Source organism: Trachemys scripta, chromosome 21 (assembly GCF_013100865.1).
Source record: "Trachemys scripta elegans isolate TJP31775 chromosome 21, CAS_Tse_1.0, whole genome shotgun sequence".
Taxonomy (NCBI): domain Eukaryota; kingdom Metazoa; phylum Chordata; order Testudines; family Emydidae; genus Trachemys; species Trachemys scripta.
Genome location: NC_048318.1, coordinates 13036368 through 13062476, shown reverse-complemented (window position 1 = coordinate 13062476; position 26109 = coordinate 13036368). Strand labels below are relative to the sequence as shown.

The following is a 26109-nucleotide window of genomic DNA, read 5'->3' as shown; positions in this document are numbered from 1 at the left end:
GGCTATTAGCCAGGGTGGGCAGGGATGGTGTCCCTAGCCTCTGTTTGCCAGAAGCTGGGAATGGGCGACAGGAGATGGATCACTTGATGATTCCCTGTTCTGTTCATTCTCTTTGGAGCACCTGGCATTGGCCACTGTCAGAAGACAGGATACTGGGCTAGATGGACCTTTGGTCTGACCCACCACTGGAACACAGTACCAGAGGCTTTGGATTTTTAAACTAGCCATTTGTGGTTGTGCAGCAAATTGTAAAAGGCAGAGAGGTCTCTGTTCCTGTGGTCAGTCAGGGAAGAGACCTCCTTCCCTTAGGAGGTTTGGAGAAATCCTTGAGAATGCTCTACACACCTTTAGGGGCCACGATTTCTCAGTGCCTGATTGAAATGTGTGAGCAGCCAGAATGGGAGGCGCTCATAACTGATTTCTAATAAGCTGCTAAAATGGTCACTGATTGTGTGCGCCAAATCCTCAGATCCATCTTGGACCCTTTGGCATTGCTGCCACGTGGATAGTCCCCCATTGCAGAGGAATCCCTGGCTGGTAAAGTAGCCTCTACACAACCTCCTGACGGTTCCGTCCCCTCTGGGTTAAGTGCACAGTAGGGACAAGAGAAGGTGTGGCTGGATTACCTTTGTCTCCTGGGATCCCACTGACTGTGTAACAACCTTGGATTGCTGTTACCAGCCAGTGGAGATTAGCGCAGCTGTGATGCCCCTGGCTGCCCCCAGGATCTAATCGGTGAGGGGAGAGGGTGCAAATACGACTTTAAACCACCTTGTCTCCCCCACACTCCTCAGGCCTTGTGCTGAGCATAATTCAGACAGACCTGAGGATTTAGCCCATGATGCCACCATGTCCGATGTCTCCTAAACTAAGATTTTGCGTCTTTCCCGCTGCCACACTAAGGGAGCATTTCCCATCAAAGGAGAAAGCAGCACGGCTCTGGAAACAAAATTGCTACTAACACAAAGAAGTTAACTAGAAACATCATAATGGATGTGCTTTGTGCAGACAAAAGGGACAGGCCTAGTTCCATCTGTGTGTGAACAGCTCCCTCTAGTGGCCACACTGAGCTCCCGGCGCGCACATACCTTTTTCACCTGGCAGGGCTCTTTGCAAGGGCGCGAATAGTGGGCTTTGGGGTGTGTGAACACACATTGTTTAAAGTTCTGAAAAGCTTTTTAAAGGGACACAGCTGACGTACTTTGTAATCAGTTTAAAAATGTATTTTTTCACTTCTGTTGCTATAATCTCTTTGGAAGCATGAAACTACAATTTGTTTCCTTACAACTGTTTATCCATTGCATGTTGCTCCCCTGCCCCACTCCTTCCTGGCTGGCTGTTGTAGGGCTGCGTGTGAGATCTGGGCTGTTGAATTTCATCACATGAGAAAAAAATACTAATGAAGTGTCTTCTTGGCTAAAAGAGTTGTATGATCCAGTGGTCAGGACATTGGCCTGCAATACGGAGACCTGGGCTCTATTCCTGGTTCTGCCAGTATCCTGCTGTGGGATCTTAGGGATGTCATTTTGGCCCAGATCCTCACCCGTATTTAGATGCCTCATTCCCAGTGAAATCAATAGGCTTTCCCCTCTGTGCTTAGTTTTTCCTCCCACCGTTTGTATCCCTTGTCTAGATTTTAAGATCTCTGGGACAGGGATTATCTCTCACTATGTGTTCGTACAGCACCTAGCGTAGCGGGGCTCTGATATTGGGTGGGACTGTTAGGTGGTATCACAATGCAAATAATAATAAAGGGATATTTTGAGTTTAATGGACCTTGCCATTAGAAAAAAAAACCAGGGTTGGGGTGTAAAATTATGGGCCTTCAAAATATGATCGTATAATTTATATACAGACACCTCTTCCTCTATGCTTCAAGAAATACCCATACAGCTCTAATTTAGAATGGCTTTGGAAAAACACTGGCCCTCAACCTGCAAATGGATCCATGCAGGCAGACCTCTGCACCCAGGAGCAGTGCCTTTGAAGTTAGTGGGACCATTTACACATCAATGGGACCATTTACCCGTTTAAAGTTAAGTCTTTGCAGGATCTGGGTTTTAGATTACAAGCTCTTTGGGCAGGGACTGTCACTTACTATGTATTTGCATAGCACAAGGGGGGCTTGGAGCTGTTTGGAGCATTACACACAATAAATGAATAATAACAAATAGTCATTATTTGGGTATGAAAACCACTGTAACAGATAAGCGCTCGTATACTGCAATCATAATTTTCCTTGAAGCAATCCATTGTGGCTGATTTTAGGTTACAGAAGTTTATTTGTCATTGCCTGATATGCTGTCTGTCCAAGTTCACCATCTATTTACTATCCCTTCCATAACTATCACCCTAGGACAATGCCATATTTACATAACATTGGCATTTGGAATTTACATGTATGTGGTAGATAGTAAGATATCACTATACAGAACTTAAATTATTTGAAAAGGCTTCCATCCTTCCCCTCCATAACTTCGGTATCTTTTTGTAGAATCACTTTGTAGAAATCTTCTAAGGTTGTTTAAATAGACACGGTTTATCAGCAACTAAAAAGATGAGGTTCTGTTTCTTAAGGTTGTTTTCCAAACTGGAACTGATCCAAAGACCACTGAAGTCATTGGACTTTTTAAATTGACTTTCCCTGGGCATTGGATCGAGACCATTGTCTACAAGCTACACAGTAACCCTGGCAATTATATTGTTAAACAGAGCATTAAGTAATGTGCTGATTTTAGCAATGAATATTTCCTTTGTCTGAAATTCTTCTTAGCATTTTTGCCTTCAAGTATGTTATCACTGTCCTCAATTTTCAATGACTGACTATAGGGAAATATCCTACAATCAATTCAGCTGTCTGAGTGAAGGTTAATTCTAATTTGTCACCAACTGTGAGCTTTCCTCAATAAGTTCTTCGGCATTCATATGTCCCCCAGACTGGACTCCCGTCTTCTTTTGCCCAAGAGGAGTTGTCATGAAGGGAGGTTGTATCTAAGGGCTCTTCTGATGAGAGGTGGAGCATCTTGGGAGGTAGGTCATTCGCTACAGTCATAAATGGTGAAAAGGAATAGGACGAGGTGGCAGGGTAACTGGGTACGTAGTGGACATCTTCAAAAGCATGCAAAGGGTAGGACTGGGCTCCTGGGATGGCAGAACTCCAGCTTGAGCTTCTATACTGGGAAGTGCTTCCACTCTCGTGAGAGGTGAGGCAGCTGGTAGTTGTGGGCAAGGTTTGTAGGGAATCTGAGCACACGGCATCGGATTGGTTGAGGCTGTCGGGCATGCCCTGCTCCCAGGAGTCTCTCTGTTGGAAAGAGGGTGAGGGAGATCTTTGAGAATAATGCCATGTTCCAGAGCAAAAAGACACCAACACCTAATCTACTGGGTCTTCTAGCTTCTGAGTTTACCAAGCTAAGCTATTCCTGCTTTCTAACCTAGGCCCCACACAACAAGCTCTGTATTGTCCTTAGACACTAGCAGGAGTGTGTAAAAAGTGATTAAGGAAAACAGAGCCAGAATTTATGGCATGAGGAAACTACCTTGCACCCAGTTCCAGATCAGACTTGATTGTCTTAGGCCCTGATCCAGCAAAACACTTTAACTGTAAGCCCACGAGTATTCCCAGTGAAGTCCATTGAAATTAAGCATATCCGGCTGGCTCAGGGCCTTGGTTATCATTTCAGTGGGGTTTGAAGAGGGAGGGTGGAGCATACAGATTCATACGTGCCATGCAGGAGCTGTGGGTCTGGGACTGAGCTTGGTTCTTGCTCCTTGGGGTGGTAGAGGCAGGAGAACTTTGTGACCCTTCCAATCAACTCTCCTCCCACCAACCCACAAGCAGAACTGACAGATCCCAGCGGGACAGCCAGGGAGGCTTCGCTAGGCAGAAGGAGACAGGAAGATAGCAGCATAGGAACTGTCATAATGGATCAGACCAAGGCTCCCTCTGCTCCAGTACCATGCCTCCAGATGTGGTGCACCCTCTACACAAGCCAACCCACCATTTAACCCTGGATACCAAATTCCAAGCAGTGCACAGACTCACTATTAAGAAATGTGCTGAGTCATTGGGGAAGGGCGGCAGGAGCGGGGGCAGCGAGGAGGTGCTGAAAAGGGAGCTGGTGCTGGGTGTTACGGCAGCGGCGCGATAGTCCTCGGTGAAATAGGGGTCCAGTAGCGGCGGGTACCCTTGAATGGCAGAGGAGTCACACGGAAAGGACTTTGCCCCCAGGGATGAAGCATAAACATCATTTGAAAGCGGTTTAGTGTTGTGGAAATCCAAATCGGACATGAATGATCTCCTAACTCCATAGTAACCAGACATGGCAGTTGAGCCTGCTGGCGAGAAAGATGGAAGTCATACCAATGAAAGGTCATGTCAAAGTCACCAGCCACTGAGTCAAAATTCATTGAGCAAATCAACAGAGCTGAAAACCACACAACTCTCCCCTCCATCTGTAACAAACATCTGCCCACTTCCCAGGGCAGGAGAGAATCCTGTCGTTAAACAAGTGTCCCTGCACAGCAGGTTTTACCCCCATGGTCATTACAGGGTGCCTGGGGTTTTTTTGCCTTCCTCTGCAGCATGGGGCATGGATCTCAAGCTAGGATCATCTTGGAAGATCTCACCTAATCATTTCCCTGCCATTGCAGGGGGGTCAGGCATTGGTCACACCTCAGTTTCTCCTGTTCTCTGCCTGTGGCACACACCAGTTTAGTCTCCTAGGACTGAAATGCTGTAGTCTATCCCGAATTATGGGGCTCAATATGGTGGTAATTGAGTGAAATTTAATAGCCTGCGATATACAGGAGGTCAGACTAGATTATCTAATGGTCCCTTCTGGCCTTACACTCTATGAAACTACGAAATTATCAAATGACAGCATGGCCTTCCCCTTTCTCTCAGTCTTGGTGTGTGTTGTACCAGAACTTGACAAACTCTTATTGAAGATCCAGAAACCAGTCTCCCATAGACTCAGGTAAGCCCAATTCAGGTACAATTAAACCTCAGGAAACCCAGCATTGGCCGATTCAGCAAAGCACAAACGGATGTGTTTAGGTCAATGTCTGTTCAGCAAAGTAAATCATGTTTTGCTGAACTGGGGCCTTTGTTGGGATGCTCTGCACTGAACTGCTCTGCCCATGGGCTGGGGACCAGCTGTTTTGGCCTCTGCCCTTCCCCCACTTTTGCTTCCCTTTCTGTTCCCCTCTCATAGCTTGTGTGTGGGAGGTGGGGGGGGGGGCTAACCATCTGCTCCCTACCCACCAGCTCCCATCCACCCATTTACCACACCCTCCTGAAATGAACCATACCAGCTTTTGCACTTTCCCTGTGCAGCCCAATGGGAAACTGCGATTTCTACTACAATGTAGAGCTGTGTGAGGCTGTACATTAGTGACAACCCCATGTCCACTCTCAGGAGGCATCTCTCAGCAGCACAGCTGGTTCCTCCTGGGCCATTAGCACTAGGGAAGTATCTCCCTTAGGCAAATGGGCTTGCGTCTCTGCTTCTGTAATAACATGTGCAGAGTGCATCCCAGCATTGTTCTTCATATCACAATAGCACCTAGAGGCCCCATCTGAGATCAGAGCCCCATTGTGCTACGCATCATACAAACGTAAGAACAGCCATACTGGGTCAGACCAATGGTCCATCTAGCCCAGTATCCTGTCTTCCAACAGTGGCCAATGCCACTGAGCGTGAGAGACTGCCGCTGCACCAAAGACCTTGCAGTGTAACTAGCAAAGATGGACAAAGAAAGTAGTATTCTCCCCATTTTACAGAAGGGAAATTGAGGCACAAAGCAATTTAAGTGATTTGTCTAAGGTCATATAAGGAGTCTGGGACAGCCAGAAACTGAGCCCCATTCTTCTGAGTTTCAACCCAGTGCCTTAACTACAAGACTGGCCTTCCCCTCTCAGAGTTGGTTCTCGTGGTCTCCCTTTCCTTGGGGCTCCAGGGAAGGGATTTAATGTCATTAGGATACCTTTCTGAGTTAACCCTTCAGTGACTCTCCTCTCTGAGTGTTGGGTGGCACCACCACAGCTCTTCGTGGTAGTATTTTCAAGTCCCTTCACAGGAAGAATGAAACTGTAATGGCACTGAATTGCCGACACTAAAGTCATGTATGATGAAGTGAAAATACTCACCCGACATTTGGACAAATGGAGACGGGGAGGTGCTGGCACTGCCCTAAAAAATAAAGAGACATTGAAAGTGGTTTCTTCTGCAATCCAGAGCGTAAACGTGTAGCTTGGAAGTGGATTTTGCACCATTGCGATGTCGTTTTGGAATCTCAGTGACGCTACGAATGAGAAGGAATGAGGCACATGACTGCAAGCTCTGGAGAGAGAAAGTAATAGCAGACGGAGGCTAGGAAGACAAATGCTGATAATGGCAGGAAAATCAACTGGGCTTGTAGCTCATTTACGTTAAAGTTCCTTTACACGGTCAGAGTGGTGTAAAGTGACCTTCATGTGAGAGTCAGCCCCTCTGTGTTAAAAATTGTGTCTGATACTCCATAGCCCTGCACCATGCGCAGTCATATATACCAGTGGAAAGGGGGTATAAATTGTTATTGTTCTGATTTGTAGCATTTCCCACCTACTCTGCACAGGTATAAATTACTCTATGTGGGCAGTACAAAGGAAAGCCAGGCTCTATATGTGTACCGCACTGGCCAAGTGTGTGTCACGTCCCCCTCTAGTGGCTGGTCTGCTAGTGGATAACAACCAACTGCTGCTACCAGCTAATGGAGTTGCTCATTTAGCTCAAGGGGTCGAGGTCTGTTGTATCAATGTAGATGGAATATAGGAGCCTAAAAAGTCCAAGTTGTTAACATGCCCCAGTCACTGTCCAACACTAAACAGTTTTAAACAAGGTTCAGGATTTAGCTGGAGCTGATGGAGGTAGCAGCGTCATCTGGGTCCATCTCTGTGGCCCAGTCTGGGCAGGACATCTCTCAGGATCAGGATGCTGTAGGGCCATGGTCCCAGAAGATGGTGGGAGTGGCAGCCATAATGTTGAAGCTCACACCAGTAGCCAATTTTTTCTCCCCAGAGTCTTTCTTTAAGGACCCCAAAAGGGAGTGATGGGCAGAATAGCCTGTCCTGTCATTATTTTGTCCATCATTAGGCCTAATTTCTGGCACACCAATTATGGTTCATTGATTTTTTTTTTTTTGGTCTGATGCTGTCTCGTTTACCAAGCATGATCTTAAAACAGTCCTTGAATTATATCAGGAGGCCTCTCTGTTTGCACTGATTCAGTCTGTCTCCCTTTTGTAACTTTTCACATCAACTTTTATTATCATTGGTTATTGTGACACTTTATGAACTTTCACTCGCTTCTCACAGCTGAACTCACAATTTGGGCAAATTTGTAGGACCAGTTATCCCAACAGGTCTGTGCTTTGGGACTAAGGATCTGGAGTTCAAACCCCATTGATGATCTCTAAAGGTGAGTCATTGCACATGCACTGGGTGTTGTCCTGGACAATGAATGGGGGGAATATTTATGGATTTGCAGCAGAGTTTCCATTGTGTATTCTAATCACACACTCCTTCTATGGAAGTCATTAACAGAGCAACCATCTATAGTGCTTGCAACGTGAGCCTGGTCGTTTTTCCAGTTGTACTGTTTCAACTGAGGCAGAATTAACAGGCACCAATATCGGCAAATGGAAGTAAAGGGGGTGGGGGTGGAAGGAGGGGTATAAACTGTGGCAGATTAATCAACGAACACTAGGTTGTGAAAAGCCACAAGATGGATGACATGATAGTCCTGATGCTGTGAATGGATCCACACGGATGAATTCTTACACCTGTGCTGAGTCCCAGTGGGGTTCCATATGAGTGCAGGGATCATCCCACAGGGATCTGACTATAGGACTGGGGCCTATGTGTGTATGAATTCAGTTAAAAATCAGCCAAGGTAGAGGTCTGTTAACCATGTAACTATCCAATTAACGCAGGCCTGCGTGCTCCCCTCCTGCAGAAAAGTGGGCAGAGGAGAACAAATGGGTGGCAGAGCTCTGTGCATTGCAGCCAGGAGCTCCTCTGCAGCTCGTCACAGAGCATGGGATGACTTAAGTGAGCAGAGACTCTGACCCATGAACTGGGTGCTCACATGCAGGGCCAATGCTTCTTTTTAAATACCTGTTTTAGTTTTTCAAAGAACAGGTAAAATATTGATGCAAATGCATTCTAGAATGCGAAAGTTTTGCAACAGTTATTTTATTTTTCACTAAACATTGTTTGCTATGCTGGCCATGAGTTTTCGGTGAACGTAGAAAGCAAAATACTGAATACCAGTTTTATCATCCAACGGAGAGATTTAGCCATTCTATTAGTAGTGTGCTCTGGATCTCTATGGAGCACTTTGCTCCAGGGGGATCTTGCCTCCTTGGAATCCCAATTCAAATTCCTATGGTCAAATCAGCAGTAAATATACTTTGCACAGAGCCATTTCTACTGTCATTTCTATGAGTTTAGGAAGCTGCATTTTCTTAATCTTGTGTTTCCATAAAATATGGCCCAAATGAGAATCGTTTGACCCATGCTCCAGGTGTCCCTAAACCTCCAACTGCCAGAAGCTAGGACTGGATGATGGGATGGATCACTCGACATCCCTGTTCTGTTCATTCCCTCTGAAGCATCTGGCACTGGCCACTGTCAGAAGACTGGCTACTGGGCTAGATGGAACTTTGGTCTGACAGAGTTCTCCATTCACTTCTCCGAGATTCTTTGAACTGGGCCACCTGCTTGGGCCCTCTTTGCAAATGAAATGAGTGGCACCTCTGAACACCTAACTACTACTCTTTCAGCGCAGTTGGTACACAATGTTAAACATATCATCTGGCACTTGAAGTTTAGTGGAGGTCAAGCAAGCCCTGAATAATATTTCATACCTCAGCTCTCTGTTTCAGATTACCTCCAGTGCATCATACAAATGCTGCTACTACAACTGCACGAGCAGATTTCTGCATAACACGTAAGAGGCAGCTTTCTCTATATGGAAAAGCTCAGATGCATGTCGTTGTGAGCACTGACACAAATATTTTGGACTTAGGTCTTTCTCCAAACTTCTAAACCCTATTTAAAATAAAACAAAACAAAAACCAACCCGACCAAGAGAGATTTTAACTATTCCACGGCTTTTGACCCTGTAAGGCGGTACAGTATACAATTTCCAGTTTGCATACAGCAAACAGGAGGTTCCTGCCATGTCAGGCAACCAAATTTAGAGGTTTATATTTGAATTAAATTTGCCAGTGTTAAGACTTCCTTTAGCTAACATGGTAAGTTCACAGCTGCCTATGGGCTCCTCCAAAGATAAGAGGTTTGAGGAAAGAGTATTCCACAGGCAGGACTGTGGCAGTTTCATGGTGGAGTATTTTGCAGAATGTACCCTACTTGTTCAGAGCTACTTTGGGGATTATATTGAAAACATAGAAAAGAAGTGAATCAGCTGTGTTTTTTCTCCTTTTACTGCTCCTACCTAGTCAATCTGGGGTGTTGCTCGTTTTAGACATAAAATACTTTAAATCACAAAGTAAAAGCAATGGCTAGGATGTCAAAAAGAGAGAAGTGATTTTAGCTCTGTCAATTTTTGAGGAGCCCAATTTCTGCCCCTTTAAAGGCTCTGGATTTTCACTAAGTGCTGAGCACCCACCTGTGAAAATCAGCCCCCCTAAAGGGGGTGTGGCTGGGCACCCCAGATCACTAGCCACTTGTGAAAATCCTGGCCAGTGAATCCTGATGAGCTTTGTCAAAGAGAACGCACTATATTATACCAGGTTAGAACTTGACCATGCAAATCTTATTCCAACATCCTACTCTCTGCATGTACGTACCCTGAGTAATCTTTCTCTAGGATATAAAGCCTCCTGCTAAAGGCTTAAACCAACATTGAGCTATTGAGGGCAGAAACTTTCCATGGGGTCAGATTATGCAGGGTTTCTGGCACCTTCCTCTAAAGCAGCTGGTACCAGCCACTGCAGGAGACAAGATAGCGCTCTGGTCTGATTCAGTCTAGCAATTCTTGTTTGTTCTGATATAATCCTACAGAGTTTACTGGGACTGTTCATGTGAGGAAAGATTACTCATGTGATTAAGGGTGGGTGTAAGGCTAAGGGCCCAGTTGGCAAATGAAATGGAGAGACCAGCATCAGTTTCAGGAGAGTTCTAGCCCAGAAAATGAGGGATACCTTTCCATCAGACTGGGAGAGGCAGTAACAGGTAGGGGAGAAACGCAGGTGCTGTAGAGACAGTGCTTGGAAGGAACTAAGGGCAAGCCAGGGGCTGGGAGAAGAAAGAGGCAGGGATAGTTGTAATGTTTTTGTGACTCTTAACTGCCCCCCTGCTCCTCTACTGCATTGCATGGAACAAGACACCGATCCCATGGGGCTAGGACAAGCATGTCTGAGTCACTAGTCAGCAAATGCACACAGTCACTCATCTAGTTACAGCCTAGCCTTCAGCACCAAGCTAGGGTGCTATTAAACATACACGTTTGCCTCAAAACTCTCTCGGATTGCTGCCAATTTAGCAGTAAACCCTGGCCACTAGCTGAAGTCTTGTGTTATCTCCTTCAGTTGAACAAGTGCCTGACTCTGGATGGTATATATTTTTTGGCAGGCAGGAAACTTTTTCGTAATCCGAGAGAGCGAGAGAGAGTTCCAGGTTTACTGAGTTCTTGCATTTTAGACAACGCGGTCAAGTTTTATGGTGCAAACAGCAGTCTGCCAGAAACTCCTTTAACTCACGTGATAGCAGTCCTGTCTTTTGTACCATAGGACCCAGATTCAAAACCAGCTCATACCCCATGGTAGGGTTTGTTACCGGGAATGCAACCAGAATTTTGCTAAGGAGGGGGCCCAAGTTACCTGTTTGGCCGCTTCAAATTTGGGTAGCTTTGCGACCCCATGTCCCAATGCCACTCACGCAAATTTGGCCTAGCTCCCCTCCATCATGACGGGGTGGGCAGGCCACATTTGAGTCAGTTGTGTTGCATTCAGCGTATGGAGCTAACACCACTATCTTAAATTTGACCGAGGCTGCCCATCCATCATCTGGTATGGGGCCAAGGTGGGGGCCTGGGGCCCCAGATTCCCGCTCATTCCACCCTTGTTTGTTACATTTTCACTAGTCAAATGACCGTTTTGCCCTCTTGTACATAAGAAATATAAATAAAAAATGTTCCTACATTAATAAACAAGCACCTTGTAATTTAAGGTAAGAGAGACCTCTGCTAAGCTTTGAATCAGTTGCTTTAAACTGCACTGGGCTGTCATTAGACCACCCACAGCAAGTAGTTTAAAATTTAAAAATGCCATTTTACAAAGGCATTTGAGTAAACGCTGCAAATGCGCTGAGTGGGATGAACACTCAGACATTTCGCATGAGCACTAGGAACTGTAATACGCTGAGAATATTCAGCGTGCTGAGACCCTCTGTTACTTTTCTACCTGCCTGGGCTGAGATCTCGCCTCCATTTCTTCATTCCTATGATCTTGAGTTAAAAGAAACTCCACACCAACATGTCCAGCCAAAGCTCAGGGTGCTCTTATACGTTCAAGAAAACAATAGGATTAGCGTTACAAACCAGTCCAAAGCAGCTACACTTCTGTTTCCCATCTGGCCCCCTTATTAGTTAAGCCCCGGTCATGTGACCTATACAGTTTAATATCCCCTTCCTCCCAGGCAGAAGTTCTGTACGTCTCTCCACTGCCTCAGCCCTGCAGCAATGGCAGCTTTGCGGAGTGCTTGGGAGGTCAGCAAATGTGGGCTTTGTCACCCCTTGAGGGGTGGGGACAGAGTTCCCAGAGAAAGGGACTCTGATAGAGAATGTGCTGATTTTTATATGGTGTGGGGGATACTTGAGGGCCTAGGCTTATCTCTTCTAGGGCAGTATCCTGTGGAGAGAGCGGGTCTCTTGGGGCAGGTGGGCTTAGGACATATTAGTCCTCTGGTCTTTAATGTAAAACACCTTGGAATATTGGCATATGTGAGCCCTACAGATTTTTTTATTTTTATAGTTAAAAGTCCCCATATGTTGCAGATCATCTCAGCAGACTGATCTCATTGACGGCTCCAGAGATCTGGCAAATAGCACCAATTGCTTAACTTGGTTTTGGATGTTAACTTTCTTGGAATGGGCATTGTAGCATATTCTCCCTGGCAATTAATCAGAACAGACACTGACATATTTGCCTGGTCTTAAACTTTGGATTTCATTCTGTGTTTCCTTATCAAGTGGTGTGTGGCTCAGATTATTTTAAACTCATTAGTCTATTTCCTCCCTGCATTATTTCTTTTCAGCACTGCAGGATTATCATAACTGTACCTTTCCCACAGCAGGAGTTAGTATAGATCAGTGAGTCTGTTTAACATCACTGGGGCTATAGTTTGTAAAGCAATTAATAATCTTGGTATGGGCCCTCTTCTCTCTTGATTTACATTAATAGGCAATGCTTCCTGTGAGCTGCAAAAGAAAGTGCATAGAGCAATGCTGCTGTTTCAGTTTACCATCATTATTCAGCAACATGACTTGCTTGCGTTATGAAACAAGCCACACTCCATCCACTGAGGGGAGAGCGGAGTGGTGGGGTATGTGTGTGTGAAAAGAGGATCCCAAGCAAATAAATAATAAACAGTCGCACCTTGGTTATGCAAATATATCTGCATGGGCTGATCCTTGGGCCTTCATTGATTTCAGTAGATCCAACCACATGGATCCAGTTGCAGGATTGGGGCCTAATTCAATAACAATAATAGTGATGTTTTCTCCTGCTAACGAGGCAGGTCAGCTCACTGTTCATAAAACCCTCAGCAGAACTTAACAGAGCGGCAAGGCCCTTCTCGCCCTTAGTGGAGCTGGTCAAAAATGCCAACTGTTTCTTCCAAGAAATTTTAAAAAGCGTGATGGGGGGAGTTGGTTTTTTTCCTTCCATAAATGTCTCATGAATTTGTTTTTTCACTGCAAAAATACCCAGAACTGTTTTTCAGACTGAAAACTGTACATTTTTATCTGATTTTTTTTTGTGTGTGTGTGGGGTTCGTTGAAAAACCAGAAAATTTCAACTAAAATATACAATTTCAGTGCATATTTTTTTTCATTTAAAATATTTTTATGACAAAACTTCAGCCAGCCCTAGTATTTAGCAAATCTCTGCTAGAGGGTCTGTCCTTTGTGGAGATCCATCTTTGGGTAGCGAGAACATGTATCATGGGAGGCAGTATTGTCTAGTGGATAGAGTTCTGGACTAGGACTCAGAAGACCTGAATTCTATTCCTGGCTCTGCCATTGGCCTGCTGAGTGACCTCAGACAAGTCATTTTATCTCGCTGTGCCTCAGTTTTCCCATCTGTAAGATGAAGACTATGATACTGACCTGTCTTTGTAAAGCACTTGGAAATCTATGGATGAAAAGTGCTATATAAGAACTAGGTGGTATTTATTTACTAGGTGTCCCCCTTTTTTCCCCAGAGAGGAACACTTCCTCTCTCTGCCTCCTTCCCAGACACCCAGATAGATCAGAGGAAATGGTAACATGGCGCGGCAATTCATGGGAAATCAATTATGCAAATCCTCTGTATATCATCACAATGCAAATTTATTTTATATCATTTGGAGAATAAAAGACCTACTATTGCAGAATGGTGACAGTTTTAATGTCACTCAACAGACCATTCGCCAACCTTTCTGACAATGATCAGACCAGCCTGGGAGCACACATCGGTGACCATGAGCTTTCGTTGGCTAAGGAAGGGTTTACTGACTTCTGAGCAAAGATCAGATTCCTGCAAAGGGTGCAATGTAATTACACTGCATCATAAATATACATTATCGAGCTCACTCACCTGCTGTTCACTCAGACTCCATAATATTATATTATGTTATCTATTTATCTCTTCTCACAGCAATTCTTTTCCAAACAAATCAGAGAATTGTCCCAGCAAATACGGAAGTTTGCCCACCTCCATAACTTTTATTGTAAGGAACTAGCTAGAGAGTAATTTTGTATTATCTACATATACAAAAACTGTTCTGCTTTTGCAGATAATACAAAACAAACATGGCAAATAAGGCGTAAGGAAACATTTACAATACTGGCCTATCTATCTAGCATAGAGCTTCCTAGAATACCCACCGCCATAACATCTAAGTACTGAGTAGGGGGTATCTTTATATTCCAGAGTGAAGAGTGGCTAAAGCATGATGGTCTTGAATCATTGACTGAAGTTTCAGTTGGTTTTTCAAAGCGTTCGTGCCTGCACAAAAGCCATTGCATGAGTTAGGCATAACAAAAGTGCATGTGCCCAATGCACTTATGCAAGTCAGGCATGCACCAAGGTGTGCTTGCTCTCACACATTGTGGGCCTTTATGTCAAGTCTTATAAGCTGGTATGTTCTGTGTGGCAAATTCTGATTTTAAGTAATTTATGAGCTGAATTTTTGTTTGGTTGTTTGACTTCTGTTTTTTGCCACATGCAGCTAATGGATGTAAATGGGACAGAGAGAAAATTAATTTAAAATCTGTTTTCTGCCTAATTTTGCTAACCGTGAAAACCTGACTCAAATGGCCTGGAAAGGAAAAAAGTTTCAAATGCTCTAAAATGTCCCTCATTCTGCTCCTAATTCCACAAACTGCTTCCTCCGTACGCTGAGAAAATCAAAGGCTCAGTGATTTGATAATACAGTACCATCCTCATCTGTCACAATTATACCCAGCCAGTCAGAGATGAGAAATAATGCCACTTGACTAAGGTGACCAATCACATAACCGTAATAACAAATAGCAAATGCCTCCAGGGAACAGTTTACCAACACAGTCATCATATCAGATGTGATTACAGCTGGAATACTGTGTCCTGTTCTGGAGACTGTGTCATGTCCAAGTTGTCGGTGTCTTTCTGGTAGTTCAGAAAAGAGAAACCAAATTTATCGGAGGCTGGATGATGTGACTTATGGTGAAACATGAAAGTGAGATAAATTTGTGTGGCTAAGAGACTAGCTAGGCTAAGATTTGCAAAGTCACTCAAGGAGCTTTGGGCACTTTGGATGAAATCCTGGATCCACGGAAGGCAATGGCAAAACTGCCATTGAGTTCTGTGGGGCCAGGACTTCACCCAATGGGAATTAATCATTTTTCAAAATCTCAGCCTACGTGTGTATCTCTGGGAGGGCAGGAGCTACCTGAAGAATATAAAGTCCAACTATTCCAAGACTCTAAACTCCAAGGCAATTATTTGGGGTTCTGAACAGGGTTATAACTAAGAGTAATTGGATAGAATTAAGAACGGCAAAATGTAGCCTGACATTGTGTTAGATTAGCTTAAATTAGTGCCAGAGACTTGGTTGCATGGGATGGTTCCCAGAGGGTATTCTAAAGGGTTAAACACTAAGGGTCTGATGCCGGTTTTATGTCCGTGTAACTGCTGAAGTCAGTGGAGTTAAACTGGCACAAACACATTGTGTCTGAATGGAGAATCTGCCCCTGAGTCTACTGCTGACTTGCAGTGCATGAAATAGTGGATCCATGCCCATGTATAATCAGCATGTATAATAGCAGCCCATAAATAATGCATGAGTGACAGTGATTGATAATCACATTTGGAGCATCTTAAGTGTAGCTCTGAATTCATTTTGTTTAAAATGGAAGAAAAATGGAAAAGTCTTTGCAGCGAGAGGTGCTGCATTTGCTTGTGTTACAGATTACTTAGGGTCAGATGCTTAGCTGTGGCAAATTGGCCAAGAGCCACTGAACTCAGTACCTTCAAAGGGGTATTCAAGTGCTTTCTGCCACAGATGAGCTCTTCAAATTCTTCTTGAGGGTTAAGTCCAGGGTATAGAATATGAGGTAGACACTAGTGACTGAATCTCCACTAAGAAGTTATTCAGAAGAGACAGGAGTTTAGTTGGGTTAAGACAGTCTGCTGTTTCTTCTAATTAGTTCTTCCCTGATTTGTGGCGTTTCTCCTTTAGTAAGTATAGCCAAGATTATCAGAAGTGATCAGTGAGCTTCTGTTTTTGGGTGCCCAATGTGGGACACCTTAAAAGGGTCTGATTTTCAGAAAATGCTGAGCAACTACCTTCTGAAAAATCAAGCCCCTTTAAGGCATTTCAAGCTGGTAATCTCTTTTGGAAAACTTTTAGTGCATACATATGACACGTCTAACTTGGACGTAGATACAGAAATTCCAAAAGGGGAGATTAAATTTAAATTCAGAGCTGTTCAATATCTCCAGTGGTCAGCAGTTCTTTGCCACCTTATCTTCACCATTAGCATCTCATCCTGGGAGATGACGGCTGCATATCCAGGAAGTCAGTGATAATTCTGGCACTGTACCAAGCTATTAGGCTACCTTTTTCCGTATTTGCAGAGTGCGGGAGACAAAACCTTCTCCGGAGGTGATCCAAGCCTGACGACTGCCCCCAGAAACTAAAGACTATCACAAACCGCGCCACTTTCCAGTCCAAATGCAAGGTGCATTTCTTTGACCTTACCTTCTCTAGTATATAAACAAATAGCAAAAGGGATATGTAATAACAACAACCAACCAACCAAAACAAAACACTTTTCCGCATGCTTTTCCCTCTTGGGAGAGGATGAGAGAACAAACCACACCTGACAGGTGTGTAATCAAGTTGCTCAATGCACAGCTGGAAGGTGCTCAGATAAGCATGGTATAAAAACGTATATAGCATAGCATAGAACAGAACAGAGTGGTCCCTAGCATAGGATGTTCCCTGACTTCCTGAGGGAACCAAGTGTCTTTGCCATAAATCAGGTTAGGAAGGGTACTAGGTCGCTTCAGCGCTTTGTCATGTGAGGCTATTCTCAGTTTCTGTAAAATTCAGCAGTTTCCAAGCCTATTGCATTACAGCTGCCAGAATTTCCATTGAGAAAGTTAATGCCCCGTTTTTGTTTTCCGCCTTTGGATCCCCAGCAAGCTGATTCTCTCTCTCTTTCCAGGAATAGAAAACACACACACACACACACACACACACACACACACACACACACACACACACACACACACACACCCCTTGTAGGGAGTATAACATTTGGGGTAGGACATTCATTTTTACCGAGTCAATTTGGTCAGACATAGATGCTGGTACATTAATCTGTCGTTGAAGGCCATAACATAAGTTTGTGAAAGGCACTGGAAATTTAGTGTTCTCAGTTTAGTTAAAGTAGGTGAGATTTGTGCCTCCTGGGATTTAAATCTCTTAGGGTTTCATTGACATGAAAAATTAATTAGAGATGCAGTGATCTTTGGATCCGACCCTAACTGCACAAATATTCCTGCTTTTTGCCCTGACGATGGTGGTTTCTGACATCCCACAGTAGCTCATCTTACGTTAGACTCCTGAAAGATCCTCCTGGCTCTTAACCCTTTGTTTTAAACTCCTATACCAAGAAGACTGCCTAAGGACAAAACTTTGTGAAGACTTCGGTGTTGCAGGTACATTGTGCTCAGTACAAATCCTCTTAAAGCAAGAGGATTCTGTACAATGACATTTCTGTTTAAAACACGACTTACGCTGAATCGGGAGCCGCTGGTCTGTCTCGAGCGTTTTTCGGCAAGGAGATCTTTGACTGTGTGTTTTACTCTCACTCCTTGGTAAACTCGTTTGCCGTAATCTGTAGGAACTAAACAAAGGGAGCATGTGTGAGTAGAATTCAGCCAGGAAGTAGAATAAATGGAATCGCTTACCAAGGTACGGATAGTCAAATTGTCAAGTGTCTTTAAATCAAGATGGGATGTATGCCAGAAGATTATTATTTGTATTGCAATAGTGCTTAGGAATCCCACTTGTGGATCAGGACTCCATTGTGCTAGGGACTGTACAAACACAGAACAAAAAGACAGTCCCTGCCTTATGGTCTTGTTCATTAAGAAGTTACTGGGCGTGATGATGGCCACTGTGCAGTGGGGAAGACAAATTCTCTCTGCTGCGGGAATCAGTGGGTGAAATTCGCTAGCCTGTGTTACGCAAGCGATGACTAGGGGATCATAAGTGAGCCCTTCTGGTCTTACAATCGGTGGTTGAGATTTTCAAAGTTAACTAAGGGGAGTTAGCCATATGGCTTCCATTCATCTCAATAGGAACTGTCTGGTGAAACTCCCATTCGACTTTGAAAATTGGTAATAAGGTGCTTTGGAAACCTGGGTGTTGATATGTGGCACATACTGTACATTCATACTCCGAGGCAATATTACTGTCAGCGCAACACAGACAAAAAACTCTAAACCCAAATGGCCCAGCTAAAATACATTCTCATTACAATGCCTTTGATTAAAATGTGCTGAACCCTAGATAATGAGGAACTAGTTTCTCAAGCCCACTCTCTGTTTCAGTAGGCAGCACGGTCTAGCAGACAGGGAGCTAAGTCAGGAGGCATGGATTCTCGTTCAAGCACTGCCATTGACTGCTTGTGCAGAAAGCATCTGAAAAGCACCATCCCAATGCAAAGGTAAAATAATTAGTAATTCTAAGTCTCATTTAGACAGAGCAAATTCCATTAAAACAAAGAGTTGTTCCCTAGGGATGGGCTGTTTGAGAGGTTAAGGAGTTCCTGTCTCCTAGTCTTGTGCTCAGACTGCTAGTCTTAGCCTTGTCCTTCAATGTCAGAGAGAATCTGCCATCAGAGGAGTCGGCGTGGGCTTCGTTTTGCAGCTGCTACATATGGAGAGCTCATTAATTTCCATCTGTCATTTTTGCGGCCTTCGTATATAGAGGATGTGGGGTTTTCTAGGGGCAACAAGCTGCGTTTTTTCCATATCCTCATGTAATTTTTTGATGCATCTTTGTTAATACCACTCAGAAAATGTTACATGTCTGTAAAAGGTTTTAAGGTTGGCTTTTTAAATTATAAATCATGTGGTAATCTCAAGAGATGCCTCAATCATACTAATTCTGCCTCGATTTCGGACCCTACCTACCAAAACCGATTAAAACACGTTTGAAATCACTAGCCCAAATCACAATGGAATTACAGAACAATGAGACCAAAAAAAAAAAAAAAAGTAGGCAGATATATTAAAGAGGTAATAACCTTATTTTTTGCTAACACTCACCAGTGTTTTAACTAAATTTTTACTATCTTCTTACAATGAATGATTGTCATTTACATTCAACAAAATCCAGATAATTTAAAGATCTTGATAACATCAATTAATAGTAACTAATATCTAAAAAGTGTAACCCCCATTGGCAGAGTGGGTACTGTATCCCTCTCTAGTGGCTGGTCCACTAGCGGATAACAGCCTACTACTGCTACCAGTTGACAGTGTTACTCCTTTGGCTCAAGTGGTAGAAGTCTATGCTGTGCAGTATGCTGCCTTGCATAATGAAAAGGGTGGTTTGTTTGGTATATATTTAAGATTCTATTATTAGTTCGTTTAAAAAAAACAAAACAGACCAACACTGGGTGTGAGTTCTGTATACCTGAGAGAGGCCTCAGGTATATTATAGTTGATAGGGTACTGGACTGGGATTTGGGTGACCTGGATTCAATTTTGAGCTCTGCTACTGCCCTGCTGGATGACCATGGGCAATTCATTTCCCTCCAGGTGCATCAGTTTCCCTATTTATAAAATGGGGATGATGAAAATGACCTTTCTTTGTAAAGTGCTTTGCAAGAGAAAGATCAAACGTGCTAGATGAGCGCTAAGTAGTATGATTGGCGGGAGTGGCGGGGTTTGTGAGGGTCCCAGGACTCTGGAACTTGTTCCTCACCCTCATTGGTCCAAAACTTGGTGACCTTCTGGGCATGTTGCAAAAGGCATTTATTTGACAGGGTTTTGTGGGGAGGCTGAGGGTGTGTCTCTGGGGGTGCGGCTAACGGGGCATTTTTGCTGCTTTGATTTATCAGCTAACTGAGTTCATTCATATTTGGGCAGTCACTATTTGAACATTTAAGTTGAAGTGTTTGGGGCACCCAGAGGTTTATGTATGGGCGTTTTTTATTGTTCTATAAACCTAAAAAAAATAAATTATGGGCCAGATTTCCCATGGGTGTAAATCCATGCAACTTCATTAAAGTCAAGGGAACAACACCAATTTGCAGCCACAGAGAACTTAGCCTTTTATATTATGTTATTCTTTGGATTGGCAGGTTGTAATCTGGCCCAGCGTATCGGATTGGTTAGAAAAGCAAATAATTTCAAGCAAGACCTTTGTACTTAATTACTTGTTTTAATCTGAACCAAACATTTCCCTTGAACAGATCAAGACGAAACAGCAAGTTGACTTGGTAAAAAACAGTCTGTTCTTCAAAGGAACTGAAAGCAGGAGGAAGTGGTAAGATAGTCAGAGACTTTGGGTTAAGTTGGGTAAAGCTGTTCTTTAAGGATGAAATTCGCCCTTGTGCAGAGAGCCAATGCAAGGCCTATGAACCACTTAATAATAATAATAATTAATTAATAATACCTCGCTCTTAAATAGTACTTTTCAGCAGTAGATCTCAGAAAGTTTTACAAAGCAGGGAACTACATTAGCTCCATTTTACAGATGGGGAAACTGAGGCACAGAGAAGCAAAATGACTTGCCCAGGGTTGCTCAGAAGGCCAGTGCCAGAGCTGAGACTAGAACCCAGGACTCCTGAGTCCCAGAGCAGTGATTTATCCACTAGGCAACACTTAAGTCCCAGTGAAGCCTGCACAGGAGGGAATCTGACTCTATGGCTTGGTCTACACTAAACCCCCAAATCGAACTAAGGTACGCAACTTCAGCTACGTGAATAACGGTACTCCTCTCGTCTAGCTGGAGTACTGCAGTCGACAGCGAGCACTTCCTGGTTCGACTTATCGCGTCCAGACAAGACGCGATAAGTCGAACCCAGAACTTCGATTGCCAGCCGCCGAATTAGTGGCTGGGTGTAGACATACCCTATGTGAGTTTTGGAGAGGCATATCAGTTTGTTTTTCCCTGAGTACATCTCTGCAAAACTTTCCATTTGTTTGGGTGTTTTGACTAAATGAGCCTAGTGATGTAGCAGGGTACAATAATGAAGGTGACTCTTTTATCCTCTCCATTGGAGTCTGTCCATGTAAAGAGCTCACACCTGTGGAAAGCAGTGAGGAGTTTAAAAAAAAGGCTTTTATTCAAATGTTACAAATGGGAAGTTGATGTCTGAATTAATCCTTTGGAAAACAAAAAGATCTGTGTTTCCGGACAGAAAGCAAACACAAACGTACCAGAGGGGAAGTATCTGATCTCTTTAAAATTCTGATTTACCTTGCTACATCTATGCTTTTCATCATTCTGACTCACTTTATCATTTTAATACCTACAGTATTGTTATTCACAGGTGTATTTAAACTCATAGAAACTTACATAGGGTGAAATTTGAGGCTTTTGTGGTGTCGGGTCTTTATGCTGGCCATGGGTCACAGAGTGTCTAAAATTCTCTTTGACAGGGCATTGCTTGTATTATTGTGATTATTTATTTTTATTCTAGTAATGTCTGTGGCCCCGGCCAAGATTGGGGCTGCACTGTGCTAGGTGCTGTACAAACAAAGAATAAGAGTCCAGCCCTGCCCTGAAGAGTTTACAGTGTAAATAGACAAAAGGGGGGAGGGGAAGCAGAGAGGTGAAGTGATGTGCAAAAAGTCACACAGCAGGTCAGAACTGGGAATAGCACTCACATCTTCTGAGTCCCCCTCTTCCCACTGACTGAGTCTGACTCCTCCACATATTGAGTCTTTCCATGGACTCCACTAGGCATTGATTCAGGACCCTAGTGAATAGGCTTTTGTTATTTCTGCTATAAACCCCTATTATTAAGGATATTTTTCTGCTGCATTGGTCTGAAGCGCAAATTCTGAGCCTGGGCATCATTATTTTGTTTGCAAATAATTTCTAAAGTGTCTTTAGTTCTAATAAAAATATGTTTGGGCTTCTAATCAAGAAGCTATGAAAACAAAGTTTGCTAAACAAACAAACAAACAAGCAAAATTTTACATGCATGTCTGTGTGTATACATCTAAAATTGATTGCTTAGGGGTATTTTTAGGAAGTTTAAATATTTAATTTTAAACTTTTGAGTTGTCTAACTTTAAAATAAAACCGCTAATGCAGATGATGCATCCACACAACAGATCATACACCAAGGCAATACAGCAAAAATGGACAATATATACATAACAGTACTTGCACTCAGAGTTTTCCACCTCTATAAATATGCCTCTAAATGTTAAATGAACAATTTTTTATTAATAAAATAATTCTAATAGAAGTGCCCAAATAGCAGAGTATAGACATATCTTTTTTTGTGACAAATGTCTTCTTTCCTTGAATATTTTTGATTTTTCATCAGAAAACAAAAAACTCCAAAATTGAATGGTTCTTGGCCAAAAATTCTTGTTTTCTTTTTTTTTCTTTGACAAAAAAATTAAACTTTCTGCAGGATCCCTACCTCCCCTTCTCCCGCAATTTTCTAACCAGCTCTACTGTTCAGTCTTTTCCATGTCTAATTTCTGTCATTCTTTAAAACACATATAATATTGCATCAAGGGTGTTAAATACATGAGGCCAAAATACACCAGAAGACTTGGAACCCGATTCTCATTTGCACTAAGTCCTCTTTACACCTCTCTGGCAGTGTACCATGTACACTATCAGCGCTGTGTAAACGGGACTCAGGCCCTACAGGATGTCAATCTCAGGCTCCAGGTACACCAAGCTAGGTTGGACAGTATCATAAAACTTGTTTAACAAGACAAAAAAAACTGATCCTCAAACTGCAACATATACATAAATGGCAACGATGGGCTAATCTTGTGCCATTAGAGCAAATATGCATTGAAGCAGATCTTAAACCCAAGCAATTCTATAAACAGATTGCTAAATACCTTTAAAGCAATTATGAGTGTTCTAGAATTGGATGCAGGACCTGACTGACATCTGCAGTCAAATGATTTTTTCAAATGTATTATAATGCTACTTCTACTTTGCACCTATTCACTACCATCATCTCAGGATCTCAAAGTGGCTTGCAAAGATGGGTAAGCATCATGAATCCCATTTTACGGTGGGGGTGGAACTGAGGCACGGGGAGGTGAAATGACTTGACCAAGGTCATACAGCATGTCAGTGGCAGAGTCACTGCCAGACTAGTCACTAGATCACACTCTCTGCCCGTGATGGATCTGTCTTTCTATGTACTGATGAAACTTGACCTGTAAGAGGTCAAGAACGCACATTACAAACTTTTGATGCAAAAGGAATTGTGTGAAAGATTCAATCTGGGGGGTAAATGAGCTGTGCTGCAGAGGCAGCTGAATGGGAGTGTTGTGTGATATAGTGGGAGGCAGCATAACCCCATGGCGAGGGTCCTGCTCTGGGATTCTGTAGGTTCTGTTCCTGGCTCAGACACCGACTAATCATGTGACCTTAAGGAAATTACTTTACCTTTCTGCATTTTGGTTTCCCCATCTGTCAAATGGTGATAATGACACTGACTCACCATTGTCAAGTAAACATAATTCAGTACCACTGTGGAGAGGCAGTGTTTCCTAGTGTGTAGGGCATTGGATTTGGACTCAGGACACTTGAGTTCTATTCCTGGCTCAGCCACTGGCCTGCTGGATGACCTTGGGCAAGTCACTTCCCCTCTCTGTGCCTCTTTTACCCCATCTGTAAAGTGATGCTTACCTCCTTTGTAGAGCACATTGAGATCTACAGATAAAAATAGCATAGAAGAGCTAGTTATTATTTTTTATTATTATGAAGCTCTTTGAGAGCTATTGATGAAAAGCACTATATAAGAGCTAGGTATTAGAAGAGCCCTGTGCGAACACAAAATTTGTATCCACATCTGATCCACAAACATGGTCTGTGGCTATAAAGCGAATATCCGCAGATTTGCAGGGCTCTAGGTATTAGGTTGCTTTCTCTGAGTCATCAGTGTGTGGCTACTTTTAGATGGCGTTTCTCATACAACAGTACATTTGCTTTAGAAGGACCCATGTGAACCCAAGTTATATGCTGTGAACCCCTTTCCATAATACATTATCCCAATTCCACATCCTGAAAAAGAGACAACAATTATTACTTGCAGACTCTATAGTCAAATATTCTAGAATCTCATTAACTGATTGACTTCTATCGTCAGTTCCTCTGGTAAATATGTGGGATCCCATGCCCATATATACATATAAATGTTTACATTTTGTCTTTACCATTGTCTTAATATAGACAATATCTCAGATGGGACTGGGCTGATTTCACTGTATTTCATGTAAAAATCAAAGGAATTCTAGTCAGGGATGGATTAACTTTAGTTCAAGGAATAAGCCAATTTTCATACCGATTCTTATTTAAGTGAACCCATTTACTCAGCTCTAACCCTGAACCACTGAAGCAAAGCACATGAATGTTATACTGAAAGCTTCTTTTAAATTAGTGATTCTATTTACAAAGTAAGACCCTGCAAACACTTATGCACATGCTCAATTGTACTCAGATGAGTAGTAGTCCTATTGAAGTCAATTGGTCTTCTCACATATGTAAAGTTACACAACTGCTTAAATCATTGCAGGATCAGGGCCTATCTAATTTATCAGCTACAAAATAAGGGCCCAGTGCTGCAACTTTTTCTCACCTAGATAGCCTCGATTCACATAATCCGTCCCATTGAGTTCAGTGAGGCAGTGTACTAGATCTCAAGAATCAGGGGGTAGCCGTGTTAGTCTGTATCCACAAAAACAACAAGGAGTCTGGTAGCAACTTTAAAGACTAACGGATCTGACACTGTGCTAGATCTGACACTGAGATATTAAAACCCTGAAATAACTGGCAGCACAGACAGGAGAAAACCAGAATTTATTACAATTTTCCAGTAAATTCTGAAAAAGTGCATTATAAATTAAGTAAGCATCCTAAATTGTATTTAGAGAAGGCTGAAAATATTAGTTAATATTGCTAAAATACTGAAATATTGAAAATACCAAATAGCGATTTAAAGGCACATTCCTTTCTTTGCCTTTCTACTTCAGTTCAGACAACACATAATGTGCCCATTCCCCTGTTTTCTACCATTGATATTTCAATTAACCATCGGTGAGATATACATTTTATATGTTGAAAAGTTTGGACAATGAAACTCACCAGTTTCCATTCTGAAGGCTGCTGTGAATTCCCCCCTTTTAGACTCTGCAAGATTTCTGAAAATGAACCGTCAGGAGCTTTCCAGTTGAGAATGAAGTCAATGCTCATTCTCCGCTAATAAAGTTCTCTTTGAGCCTGACGGAAATGTATTTTTCACAATTTAATGATGTCTCTGAAATAGCTTGTTTGGGATTTGTTTAAATGCAAATCTTCCACTGTCTTTCACTGCAATTTGCATGGTCAGTGCAGATCATTCTCAAAGGTTCTTTCTCTTGATTAAAAAGACATTGAATGGGTGAAAACGGAATTTCACGTGTTTATGGAGGAAAAGTTATTTAAAATGAAAAACTTATAAGTCATGCAGTGATCAGCGGTCTCCATATAGCAGAGAGGAAAAGGGACTTGGCTAGAGAAATTGTGCTTAGGAGAATGCCATATTACTTGTAGCACAGTACCCCTAGCCTAGGATCAGGGCATCATTTTGCTAGGCACTGTACAAACAAGTAATAAAACAACAATCCCTGCTCTTGGGAGCTCACAATCAAGGTTAGATGTTAAAAAATATAAAAGAAATCTATGGGAGACTCTCCATGAACTGCAGTGGGCACTGCATTGGGTCTGGTGGAGTGGACTAAGATCACCAACTAGCTTCACAAAGAGTATCAAAGATGGTAACACCTTTCAGTCAATAATCTGGACCACATATCCATGTGTCTTTACCAATCCATATGCAGTCCTTCCTGCTAGATGCTTTTTCCATAGCTCCCCAGTAAATAACCTTGGCTTGTTCTCCATTAGCATGCAAGAAGCTTCCATTCTACTAACTCATTGTTGTCGCTGTCTCTAGGTGGATAGTATTAGACTCCTTGCAGATAGCAATGCACTGTGATGAATTCTGCATTTCTGCTCTTCCTGAACCAAGAGGCAGTGTTAACTCTATTTACTGTTTCTTCTTCAAATGTTGTAGCTTATACCTTGATTCA

The 26109-nt window shown here is 42.9% G+C and overlaps 1 protein-coding gene across 1 annotated transcript; it reads right to left on the bottom strand.

The window, feature by feature from the left end:
* Positions 1 to 2277: 2277 nt before the first annotated feature.
* C21H11orf53 (chromosome 21 C11orf53 homolog) lies at positions 2278 to 23438 on the bottom strand. The gene is made up of 5 exons (XM_034754899.1): positions 23429 to 23438; positions 17554 to 17663; positions 6152 to 6194; positions 4046 to 4335; positions 2278 to 3304 (listed from the first exon to the last, which is right to left on the bottom strand). The coding sequence occupies exons 1-5, from the start codon at positions 23436 to 23438 to the stop codon at positions 2903 to 2905; spliced, it is 855 nt and encodes a 284-aa protein (XP_034610790.1). The 3' UTR covers positions 2278 to 2902.
* Between the last annotated feature and the right edge of the window lie 2671 nt (positions 23439 to 26109).

What these genes read in the sequence shown, in the direction of transcription:
- C21H11orf53 (XM_034754899.1), bottom strand. An exon ending in CCAGCGGCTCCCGATTCAGC is followed by an intron (nt 6,195 to 17,553) that starts GTAAGTCGTGTT and finishes TTTATTTTTTAG; the next exon opens with GGCAGTGCCAGCACCTCCCC. An exon ending in TCCATTTGTCCAAATGTCGG is followed by an intron (nt 4,336 to 6,151) that starts GTGAGTATTTTC and finishes TCTCGCCAGCAG; the next exon opens with GCTCAACTGCCATGTCTGGT.